Below are 12029 nucleotides of genomic sequence, written 5' to 3'. Positions count from 1 at the left end.
GTGTTGCCGTCCCGTCGATCGGTTGATTTTCTCTACAAAACACCCATCTTGCTTGTCTTTTTTTTTACTGTTAATTAGTGGTTGTATTTTGTAAGACATGCTAATCTTTTAATACTGCTGCTAAAGCTACATCGGGCTTCTAGGAATCACGTTTTGTGGGACGGAGGGAGTAGTCTCCTCTCTGTCGCCGTGCCTATGCTCGGGCCTCGCCCTCATTTTTTACGAATAGTTGTATTAAGAAAAGATAAAATGTTAAATTTGATAAAAATAAGATATTATAGTTTTCTTTGGTTTTGTATTGGTATATCTGGTATGGGTGTAAAATAAACTTATTTTGGGACTTACTCTAATAGCTAGCTAGTACAGTAAGTACTACTAACATGTAGCAATCCATCGTCCCGTTGTTATCACTGCGGTAATTACTATGGACGGCGAGAGCGCGTGTTGATTAACCAGTTACATGGGAGACTGACTAATTATAATTAACCAGCTAGTATAGTTTTGCATCTGGGGCTGACCAGCTGCATTTCTCCTCTTATTATTCTGCTTGACCCGGATCAGAGGCGACGGCCGTGACTGTGACGTCCATATGGCCAGAATGCAGCCACCCGGCCGGATATATATAACTCGATCCTGACCGTCCATACACGCGAATCAACCATAATAAGATCATACTACTCTATCTCTCTCTTTGTTGTACTACACTTTGATTTGATCTTTTTTAAGTCAAAATTCTTTATATTCAATTAAATTTATATAAAAACATAATAATATTTTTATACCAAACAAAGATACTATCAAATATATTAAGTGTTATATTTAATAGATATAATTTGGTGTTGTAAGAATTATTATATTTTTATAAACTCATTAAACTTAGAAAAATTAACTTAGAGAAAATTAAAGCATCTTATATATGAAACCGAGTGAGTAATAAATATATAGGAAGTACTACTCCATCTTTACCTATCTGAAATTAGGTCCATTTGAATCGTAGGAATGAAAAAACAGAGTAATAGAAAAAACACAGGATAGGAATACAATTTTAAAACAGAAGATTGTAAAACATAGGAAAAACACATGAATGGCCGTTTGATTGGACCACAGGAAAAACGCAAGAATCAGATGAGAGAGATAGGCTCAGAGGAAATGTTCCAAGTGGTTAGACCTCTGGCTAACTTTTCTCCAAAATGTGCATAGGATTACCCATTTCTTAGAAATTTTAAAGGATTGGATATAATTCAATCCTTTCAAAGGCTTTCATAGGATTTTTTTTTCCATAGGATTGAAATCCTCTAAAATTCATATATTTTTTCTACAAATAAAAGGGGCCCTTAGTGGTGGTGAGTGCGTACGTATACATCGATCATCCCAGGAGATGGTGATGTATTGTGATGTGTATGCACGCAAGGCTGTTCTTGGTAAAAGACGTGTCTATTACTGCAGCAGCATCTGTCTCAATTGACAAAGATTACAATTAATTACTACCTAGCTACTTAGGGATATCACGATTAATTATTCACTTGCTTATTTAATTTAATTTTCTCCTGGTCATTAGCTTGTTGTTTTCGCGTTAGCGATCGATATATATTGATCCATTGATTCATGGAACTCATCATCATATGTTCAATCATAGCTAATGTATGTATGGTATAAGATGGAATCAAGGAGGTCGATTGACAGTCACCTGAGTTCATACCTGCATAGACACGTGTAAGTGCTCATCTTTTTTTATCATCAGCTTAATTACTTCTTCTTGTATTATTGAAAAAGAAAATATCATGAATCTGATGAGTCATGAGAGGTTGCTCTGTTTCGAAACATCACTATCTAAATAGCAGCAGCCGGCCGGCTCGTCGAGTGAAGTGAAAGATGAATTTTGTTGGAATGTATAAACTGCATTCTCTTGATGAACACGTGAGTTAAATTCTTTGTGTCATTTGAAACCATAAGCTAGGCGATCACATGAATATTTATTCTGATGTATGTATGCATGGCCGTTGATTGGCTGACCTGGTATGATCTGAGTCAGCCTGCCTTCCCTGGAGTAGATAGCTTGCTTGATTTCTAATCCGTGTTACATGTGTTGTTAATTATATCCATGACTTGAATTGAAACTGGAAAGTACTCGAGCTAATAGCTTGCAGGTGACTTGGTCTAGCTAGCTAGCTGAAGCCGATCGCCCAGTGTTAATTTAATTACAGAAAGTGCAACCGCGAGCTAATTACTATGTACTATAAATTGAATATATACTAGTAACAATCAAGCTCGTTTTAATTATTAGTAGTAGATAGTTAGTTTGCATATGTATTGTGAAAATTACATCAAATTTAAGTTAAATGAAGAATTAGCTAGCTAGGAGACTTGGTCTATGCAAGCATGCAGCACATAACGCGACGCTCGGCCGGCTCTCATCTGACGTGGTCCAAGCTTAATTTTTTTTTTTGAGAACAGTCCAAGGTTAATTAGCTTGAGTATTTCTCGTATCTTCTAAACTAAGTAGTCCTCCAGTAATCATTATTGGTTTTCATTTTCCTTTTCGTTTAGTGAATTATAAGTGCAGGGTCACTGTCCTGACGTAGTACTTACTATTCAGCGGCGCAGATCATCCTGGGACGACACGTGGGCAGAGAGATCGACGGTGGAGATGTGTTCTCGCGTCAAAATAGACATGGTCAAACTACACTAGTTATTTACTACTCCCTCCGTTCCAAAATGTAGCTATTTCTAGCACAGTGTCTTGTCCCAAAATAAAGCTATTTCTTCACCTACCTCCTCCTCTCAACCAATCACAACTATTCTTCTTCACCTACTTTCTCTTTTCAACCAATCACACACTTCCTCCAATCATTCTCACATACTTTCTTAATATCCGTGCCAACCTCAAAAATAGCTTCATTTTAGGACGGAGGAAGTACTACTAGTACTACTTCAGAGAAGAGATCAAAAGAGAGAGAAGATGATTGGTGCTAATGTTTTATTTTAGTACTAGTGTTTTGTAGTGGCATGACACTGTCTTATTCCTTTTTTTTTCTTTGTAAGATGAATTAAGATCCTGCTCGCCTTACTAAAATGGAGCATTTGTCGTTGTGTTTACATACCTGTGCTATGTTGGTGGTGTGTGTCCTATGCGTTTGGCTTCTCACTGTCACATGATACAAGCTTTGCATGCGTCCTCTTCTAATTTCTACTAGTATGATTCTATCACAACCGTATCTGTTTTGGCTTTAATTTAACTCCATCTGGCCTGCCCTGCCCTGTCATGCTTTAAGCCTTTAGGTGGTGTTTAGATCCAGGGACTTAACTTTAGTCCATGTCTTTAGACACTAATTTAGAGTATTAAATATAGACTACTTACAAAACTAATTACATAAATAAAAGCTAATTCACGAGACAAATTTTTTAAGCCTAATTAATCTATAATTAGAGAATGTTTACGGTAGCATCACATAGGCTAATCATGGATTAATTAGGCTCATTAGATTCGTCTCGCAAATTAGTCCAAGATTATGGATGGGTTTTATTAATAGTCTACATTTAATATTTATAATTAATTTTCAAACATCCGATATGATAGGGACTTAAGACCTCATGACTTTTCATTCCCTGCCAGCCATCAAGCCTTCAAGGTACAATTTGTCCTAAGCTGCCAGCTGCAACTAAATAAAAACAACAAATACTACTAGTACTACACATTACACATTTCTATTAATACAGTTGCAAACGTTTGATTATTTATCTTATTTCAAAAGTTGCGTAAATATAAAAAAATAAGTCGTACTTCTGTTAATAAAGCAAGTCACAAACAAAATAAATAATAATTCCATAATCTTTTGAATAAGATAAATAATTAAACGTTACAAAAAAACTCTAAACGATAAGTATTTTGTGACGGAGGTAGTACTGCGCTGATAAGAAGCGAAAACATCTCTGAAAAAAAACACCTTAATCTCAGGCAGCTAGCCAGGGAAAAAAACTCACACAGAATATACGTGAAAATAACTAATACGCAACAAAATAGTATTTAGAAAATGGGAGCGAATGAAAAAAAAAAAGGGATTACTGGGTGCTGTACACCAGGTCCACACAGTTAGTGGGAGGCAACCAAGTCAGCTCCAAGAACCAGTCCACCTTTCCCATTCCTCTCCGCGCAGCGCACCACCTCCTCTTCCTCTCCACCCCCACTGACACATGGGCCCTATACACCCATGGCCCCACCTTGCAGTCAAAGGTAGCTCTTGCGCGCGAGACGTGGTCGGAGCCGGCGCGCGTGCGTATATGAGGGCGCGCGCCACCACCGCCCGCTCCACCCACCACCATTGCTTCCCTCGACGACCACCACCAAGGCCCAGGCCCAAAGCCCAAGCCCAAGCCCACGCACACGCACAGCCCCGAAGCTGAAGCCCCCCGACGACGATGGCCGCCGCCGACCCGCCGCCGCCGCCCACCGGGATGGGCTTCCTCGGCCTCCTCAGCTTCCGCCGCAGCGCCACCGCCGTCGCCTCCTTTGACCCCGCGCAGGACGACGAGCTGCAGGTCCTCCACGCCCTCCAGGCCCACGTCGCCGACCGCCTCGCCGCCCTCTCCCATCACCCGCCGCTCCTCTCCCTCGCCTTCCTCTCCAAGCTGCTCGACGCGGTGCTCTCCTCCGACGACGCCTTCCGCGAGGTTCTCGGCATCGGCCCCGTCGCCGCCGCGCTCTCCAGGCCGCCCGCCGACCGCCTCGCCGCTGACCTCCTCGACCGCACCGTCAAGACGCTCGACATACTCAACGCCGTCTCCCTCACGCTCGCCTCGCTCCGGGGCTCGCACCGCGCCGCGCTCACCGCCGCCTCGTGCCTCCTCGCCCCGCCGCTGCACCGCGCCCACTTCGGCCGCGCGCGCCGGGCCATCTCCAGGCTGTTCCCCGACGCCGCCAAGCTCGCCGCCGCGCCGTCCCCCTCGTGCAGGGCCGGCCCCGCGCGCGCGCTGTCCTTCAGCGTCTCCAGGAACTGGTCCTCCGGCCGCCACGTCCACGCCATGGCGGCGCACCTCGCGCCGCCGCCGCAGTCGCCCACGTCCGCCTCCCCCGGCGCGGGTTGCGGGCTGGGGCTGGCGCTCTACACCATGAGCTCGGTGCTCGTCTTCTCCATGTGGGCGCTGGTCGCGGCGGTGCCGTGCCAGGACCGGTCGTCCGCGGCCACCAACCCCCCGGTGGCGCCGCCGAAGCAGGTGCAGTGGGCGGCCCCGATGTGTGCTCTCCAGGAGCGGATCGCCGACGAGTGGAGGAAAAAGGACAAGAAGGGGTCGTCGTCGGGGTCGGCGGCGGCGACGGGGCTCCTCGCCGAGATGCAGGCTGTGGAGCGCGCCGCGCGGGAGCTGAGCAGTCTCCTCGAGGAAGTCGCGGAGGAGGAGGAGGAAGAGCAGCTGGTGATGGGCGCGACCGATGAGCGCGCGCGTGACGTGGTCGAGCGCGCCGAGGCGCTCGCCGCCGCGTGCCGGGCTCTGGAGGAGGGCCTCGCGCCGCTGGAGCGGCAGGTGCGCGCCGTGTTCCACCGCGTGGTGGCCAGCCGCGGCGAGGTGGTGCGCATCATGGAGCACAGCACGCGCAGCAACAGCAGCGCCACCGCCAGCGCCGCGGCGGCGGCGGCGTCCGGCTCCGGCGCGCCGCCTCACCACCATTCCTTCTGAGGTTTCCTTCCGTGGAGGGAAACCCACGATGGTAGTTGGCTGTTGATTTGATTTAATTAGGAGGATGATAAAAAAAAATCTCTCTTTTTCCCCTTTCTGTACTCTACCATTCTTTGATTTTTATGTGCTGCTGCTGCTGCCTTTGTGATCCTGTGAAGTGTACATTTGCTTGTAAAAACTAACTTTTTGTTGGGTTAGTGTGTATTGCTGTTCAATCTTTGTGCTGAAGAGCAAGCAAAAAAAAATGTTGTTGAAACTAGTGAAGGAATGCAGAAATTGTAAATTTCAGACGAGGATTTCGATTCTGAATCTCTGATCGTCATCATATATTCATGTCATATGAAGCCTGATACTGTGCTGCACTTGCTTTGATTTCTGCAGGACTGCAACTGCAATCTAAACAGTTTGTTTCAGTCTCCCAGATGATCAGCTTGCAATTGACCAATCATTCAACCAACCGTGTGTGCTGATTCTGGTCATCAGAATATATACTCATATCATATTTGTGCTGCATTTTGTTTCTAATCCTGAAAGATCAACATTCTGTGATCTCTGCAAGACTGCAACCGCAAATCCAAATGGTTTTGTTTCAGTCTCTCAGATGAACAGCTTGCAATTGACCAACCATTCAACCAGCCGTGTAAGCTGATGACCGAATGAAATCCAGTTGTTCAGGACACAGCAAGTTGGGGAAGAAACTTTGCAGAATTGGATAAAGGGGCATTGATACTAGTATACCTTTGCTTGATGCAATCAAAGGGTTGACTCAAATCGGGCTGCACCTAACTCTTGACAGCCAGAGGATGGTGCTGACCAAAGATTTCAATGGGCAGAGATGTGCAGACCATCAAGGGGGCAGCAGGCAGCTGAGCTGGGGATTAGCTGTGAGACCTTGGCACTTTGTCAATTGACAATTGTCACCGCTTCACTGCACAACTGTATCAGCTGTATGTACTCCTAGTTCAACTAATTTGTCCTGAACCCCATGGATGGTAGTAAGATGATACTACTACTAGTATTATTTTATGACTAATCTTGCAGCAATCCTGAAGCTGTACTACTGTCTGAATATTCTAATCCATCATTATATCCTTTCTGGAAAGGAAAAAAGGATGTGTGTGCTTAGCTGCTGCTGCTCTTGTAGGAAATAGAATCTTCTTTACTTATGTTATCCAGATGATCAAAAGTTGACTCCAGTGGCCAAAGGATTTGTGGTATGAAAACACTAGTGCACGTCCACTATATATGTCTCTGAGGGCAATTAGTATCTTGTTTTTGCTTCCTGACAGGATCATATCAGCAACTGTTCATTCAGCATTTAGAATTCGATATTGATACAATTACAGCAGTGCATAGTCAATGTGCAAATCTTTGTTTTCTTCCAGCAGATGATCCTCGTGGTCCTCATCAGTAGAGTGATCTGGATGCAGCTGCCTTGAGCAGAATAGAGAAGAAGAACAACACTGCTTTACATCTGAAGACTGTAATGAGCAATGTTCAGTCTCAGGTATTTATGAGCCCTGGAGCCTTATCATTCATCCATCTTTCCTTCCATCACTTGCTGGGCTAGCATTGACGAAGTCATGTGGTAATAACTGATTCATCAACAAAAGTACTTGTGGCCGTGCTGTTTGACCCTTGCACAGTTGCAAGGTCACATATAGATGCACTACACCGATGTGCCAGCCAAAAAAGCTGCTGCACTCCAAATTGCATTCTGAATTAATTTTTTCTGATGGATCGTCCGGTCCAGATTGTCAAGAAATTGGATGTATATGGCTGGAAGGAATAGATTCTCCACAGTTTGTCAAGCAGTAGAACTGACCGGATCAAATCAGAGCCGAAAGCTCCAAGCTTTCCCGTTTTCAAGCCAGGAAGTATGAGGAGAATCAGTCAATCCACCCCCTGTAAATTATCTGTCTCTCTTCAAAATCCAATAGGAATCCTGCATCTCAACTTGTGCATGCAGATCTCACTTGTGTATCTCATCTCATCTCATCTTATCGATGTTGATCTCAACTTGTGCATTCAGATTTCACTTGTGCATCTCATCTCATCTCATCTTATCGATGTTGATCTCAAATTGTGTATGCAGATTTCACTTGGTAGATGCTGCAGGAAGGATCAACAGCTTATGAAAAGCCATTCACAGAAGATATGATCATGATAGACGGGGGTGGCGGCGCGGCGCGGTGGCCGGGGAAGCATGGTCGCCGGCTTGATCGCCGGCGATCGCTAGCTTGGACTTGAACTTGGAGGAGGAAGTAACCGAGCCGTCATATTATTATTTATTATTATTCAGAGGGGTCTTTGTGCAAAAAGGAAAGAAAAACAAAAGATGCTGGCTGCGATAGCGACCCGAGTGAGGGGTTTTTGTGAAAAAACATATACTAAGGAGGGGATAGATAAATCGCAGCCGTTGGATTTAGCATCAAGATTCGGTCTCACTCTCGTCTTCCTCGGTGTCTCCGCCCCGCCGTCTCCGATCTCCCGCCCTCCCGCCTCCGCCGCCGCCGGCGACTGCTCCCGCTCCCCGTCGTTGCTTCCGTTCCGGTAAGCTGCCTGGGACTGTATCTAGTTGAGGTTGCTAGTCCGAATCCCTGACGCGCGTTGCTCGCTCTTCTGGGCCGCAGCAGATCGGTCTCCTTCCATGGCGGCGGCGGAGGAGGGGCAGTGGGTGCTCATGGCCACCGGCCGATCTCCCACCAACATCGCCGTCATCAAGTACTGGGGGAAGAGGGACGAGGCGCTCATCCTCCCCGTCAACGACAGCATCAGCGTCACCCTCGACCCCGACCACCTCTCCGCCACCACCACCGTCGCCGTCAGCCCTTCCTTCCCCTCCGACCGCATGTGGCTCAACGGCAAGGTCCTCCTCCTCTCTACTCTTCCATCTCTCTGCTCTGCTGCTTCCTACTTTTTTTTTTTGTTGTTGCTTCGCATTGATGTTTATGCTTTGTTGTCCCCTCTGAATAATGGGACTCTGTTCATCAAACTGATGACAACTGCTGCTTAGATCTGAATAATGGCAATCTGTTTCAGTGTTCTTCCCATCTACAAATTCTACAGGCAGTGGAGCTCTAATTTCCATTCTTTTATTATTTTAAAAAAGAATCACATTCCTGATTTCATATGCACTAGCATCTAGTATGTGTTTCTAGCTTTGTTTCTGTTACAGTCACTGATCCTATCTAAATACAAACTGTCAAATCCTAGATTTACACTGTGTGAAACTTAAAAGTCTGTGATCTATCACCACGCTAGACCTTAAGGGATGATCCTTTACTTTTTTTAATGGTATACTATGTCTTAAGCTGGCTTTTCGTTTTGAACTGTGCAGGAGATCTCCTTGTCAGGAGGGAGGTTTCAGAGCTGCCTGAGGGAGATCCGGAAGCGTGCTCAAGATGTCGAGGATGAGAAGAAGGGGATCAGGATCAAGAAAGAGGACTGGGGGAAGCTACATGTACACATAGCATCGTTCAACAACTTCCCCACTGCTGCTGGTTTGGCCTCTTCGGCTGCTGGCTTGGCTTGTTTTGGTAAAGTCTCTTACTTCTGATATCAATGATATTTCCCTACTTATTTTGTCTCAAATATTTTCAAATTTGATAATGCCACCCAAAATCAGACAATGGTTCAATCATCTTATTGGTGATTTTTTTATTTTTAAAAAAATCTAAATAGGGTGAATGGAAGCACATATTTATCACCTGATTGCTTTTTGTAGTTTTCACCCTTGGAAAGCTAATGAATGTGAAAGAAGATCATGGTGAACTTTCTTCCATAGCAAGGTATTTTGTTGCTTGTACTCATCTGTACTGATCAATATGCTATGGAACTGCTCCTTTTCTCCTTCTGGTATAACTGACAAATTCAAATGCAGGCAAGGGTCTGGAAGTGCATGCCGCAGTATATATGGGGGATTCGTGAAATGGTGTATGGGAAAAGTGAGTTATCTGATGCTATGAAAGAGGAACAGCCTTGGTGAAATTTATCGCATATCCTTTCTAGCGAGTAATGATAAGTTTTATACTACACTTACAGAATAATGATGGAAGCGACAGCATAGCTGTACAACTTGCTGATGAGGCACACTGGAATGATCTTGTTATTATCATAGCGGTGGTATGTGATGTGCATTTAACATACCTCTTACTGCGTATAATCTGTTGTAGCATTACTACTCCTGTCTCCTGGTGTTGTGGCTTCACAACCAGTAAATTTGAATCGGATGGTAACTCTAGTATTTTATCATGCTTTTTAACAACATTTACTAATTATGTCATGTCTGACACCTTCAAAATAATTGAATCTTCCCTGTGTAAAATAGGTCAGTTCAAAGCAGAAGGAAACAAGTAGCACTAGTGGGATGCGAGACAGTGTTGAAACAAGTCCCCTTTTGCAATATAGGGCCCAGGTGACTGTTTTGACCGTTTAAATTTCTCATGATTCATAGAGGAAGTAGAGTTGGGCAGTTTTATACTGCAGTAAAATATTAATTGAGCTTTTCTGTCAATTTAGCTGTTACTTCTTTTTTCTTATGTCCTTTGAATTGCTTGTTCTTGTATTGCAGACTGTAGTTCCAGAACGGGTGTTGAAAATGGAAGAGGCTATCAAGTCTCGTAATTTTGAGTCCTTTGCCAGGTTAACTTGTGCAGATAGCAACCAATTTCATGCTGTATGTTTGGACACGAGCCCTCCCATCTTCTATATGAACGATACATCACACAGGTGATCTTTTATTTATCAGTGCTCTGTTTTGGGCTTCTGTTGCTAATGACACATCAGCTTTGACATTGCTGTCTGAATTAATCACAGGATAATTAGCCTTGTGGAGAAGTGGAACCAGTCAGAAGGAACCCCACAGGTATACTCTTCTTTTCTCCTTTTTTTTTCTCAATAAACTGTTGCGGTTTATGGATGTCCATACCATGAAATAGGGTTGGTTACATGCTGAGTTCATAACAAGGGTATAATGGACCATAAGCTCATATGGTGGCACAAACAATTTGTACTGCCCTAGCCAAAACGTGTATGACTCACATTGCTCAATGATCTTTGTAGAAATAGCAAATGTTTGACTCTAAGCTCATTTTCCACACCCTTTTCACCCTTTTCTAATTGTCATCAGTCCATTGGTGTTAATGCTATGGAGGATCATATTTAATTAGTACATATATTGGATATGATATATATACCAATTCATTACTTTGTTATGATGGAAACAAAAGCCCAAGGAATGCACAAGATAATCTGGCTGTACATAATATGGCTTCGTGATAAGGAAGTTCTTTCATTGAAAATCCTTGTCTAGGACTTATTTGTACTGTTTATGTTTTCTAGTATGCATTTTTCTTCTATACGAGTATGGAACTAGTAGACAGTTGTGCTATCAACTCTTCTCATTCTACAAGAGCTTTTTTTGATGGCAGGTTGCTTACACCTTCGATGCTGGGCCCAATGCTGTCCTAATCGCACCAAACCGCAAAAATGCAACCATTCTCCTTCAGAAGCTCTTGTATTATTTCCCTCCTCAAGATAATGATCTCAGCAGGTGCGTTAATATTGTCATGAGTATGACATACCAATCTATCCAAGAATCTATTTGACAAACAAAATGATGCAGCTATATGGTTGGCGACAAGTCGATTCTAAGCGATGCTGGACTGAAATCGATAGAAGATGTGGAGGCCCTCCCAGCTCCTGCCGAGACGAAGATGCCGAGCCAAAAATTCAAGGGAGATGTGAGCTACTTCATCTGTAGCAGGCTTGGAGCTGGCCCAAAAGTTGTCACTGACGAAAGCCTAGCATTGATCGATTCGGTCACGGGGCTCCCCAAGGGAGTGTAGCTGAAACTATGTCATTCGGAGAGTTTGTACTGAGAGCGCAAAGCGAATTCAACTTTTGTAGGGTCATAAACTCGGCTTTGATGATGTAATATTTTTCTCCCGTTGACACTGGCTGTTATTGCTGCTCCAAGGACAATACTGGTAATAAAAAAATGATGAAATAAATTGATCAAGTCCTGTTGTTATATACGAGTATGTGAGCCCGTGGCTATGTATAGCGACAGAAGTATTGCAACTATTGTCAGCAAGTACTAGCTTGACCTGTGCCATTAGCATTTCGATTTCTTCTCAAAATACCACTTGCTAATTTTATATTTTTTCCAAAGCAAGAACTAACAAAGTAAGTTGCCCATGGAGACGAGAGCCTCGTTGATGTGGCCGGTGGTCGCTACCTCTAAATCTCAGAATATTTTGGCTGTTGCCGTCACATTGGGCAGTTTTAGGTGTTCAGTTTCGTCTGAAACTCTGAAAAGCACGGAGCTCCCCTTAATTATACCACATTCGGACATG

General features: G+C 44.2%; 2 protein-coding genes across 3 annotated transcripts; both read left to right on the top strand.

The window, feature by feature from the left end:
* Positions 1-4308: 4308 nt before the first annotated feature.
* On the top strand, positions 4309-6780 carry LOC4328035 (protein ROH1A). The gene is made up of 2 exons (XM_015771207.3): positions 4309-5701; positions 6052-6780. Exon 1 carries the CDS (start codon positions 4417-4419, stop codon positions 5668-5670), a length of 1254 nt encoding a protein of 417 aa, XP_015626693.1. The 5' UTR covers positions 4309-4416; the 3' UTR covers positions 5671-5701; positions 6052-6780.
* Positions 6781-8103: 1323 nt separating this feature from the next.
* LOC4328034 (diphosphomevalonate decarboxylase 2) lies at positions 8104-11692 on the top strand. Of its 2 annotated transcripts, none has more exons than XM_015771206.3 (11): positions 8104-8223; positions 8307-8539; positions 9011-9209; positions 9398-9461; positions 9554-9617; positions 9715-9795; positions 10001-10087; positions 10244-10401; positions 10489-10537; positions 11103-11224; positions 11297-11692. In XM_015771206.3, exons 2-11 carry the CDS (start codon positions 8321-8323, stop codon positions 11517-11519), a joined length of 1266 nt encoding a protein of 421 aa, XP_015626692.1. In that variant the 5' UTR covers positions 8104-8223; positions 8307-8320; the 3' UTR covers positions 11520-11692. The 2 variants fall into 2 exon arrangements, with proteins under 2 accessions (XP_015626692.1, XP_025879028.1); XM_026023243.2 differs by having other exon boundaries at positions 8304-8539.
* Positions 11693-12029: the final 337 nt, after the last annotated feature.

The sequence above is a fragment of the Oryza sativa genome, chromosome 2 (assembly GCF_034140825.1).
Source record: "Oryza sativa Japonica Group chromosome 2, ASM3414082v1".
NCBI classification, from domain to species: Eukaryota; Viridiplantae; Streptophyta; class Magnoliopsida; order Poales; family Poaceae; genus Oryza; species Oryza sativa.
This window is presented reverse-complemented; position numbering and strand designations above follow the sequence as displayed.

Bases quoted from the DNA above. Each gene is read 5' to 3' on its own strand.
- LOC4328035 (XM_015771207.3), top strand. From the start codon at position 4,417: ATGGCCGCCGCCGACCCGCCGCCGCCGCCCACCGGGATGGGCTTCCTC.
- LOC4328034 (XM_015771206.3), top strand. From the start codon at position 8,321: ATGGCGGCGGCGGAGGAGGGGCAGTGGGTGCTCATGGCCACCGGCCGA. The intron at 9,210-9,397 runs GTAAAGTCTCTT...TGCTTTTTGTAG, and splicing joins TGCTGGCTTGGCTTGTTTTG to TTTTCACCCTTGGAAAGCTA. The intron at 9,796-10,000 runs GTATGTGATGTG...TGTGTAAAATAG, and splicing joins TTGTTATTATCATAGCGGTG to GTCAGTTCAAAGCAGAAGGA.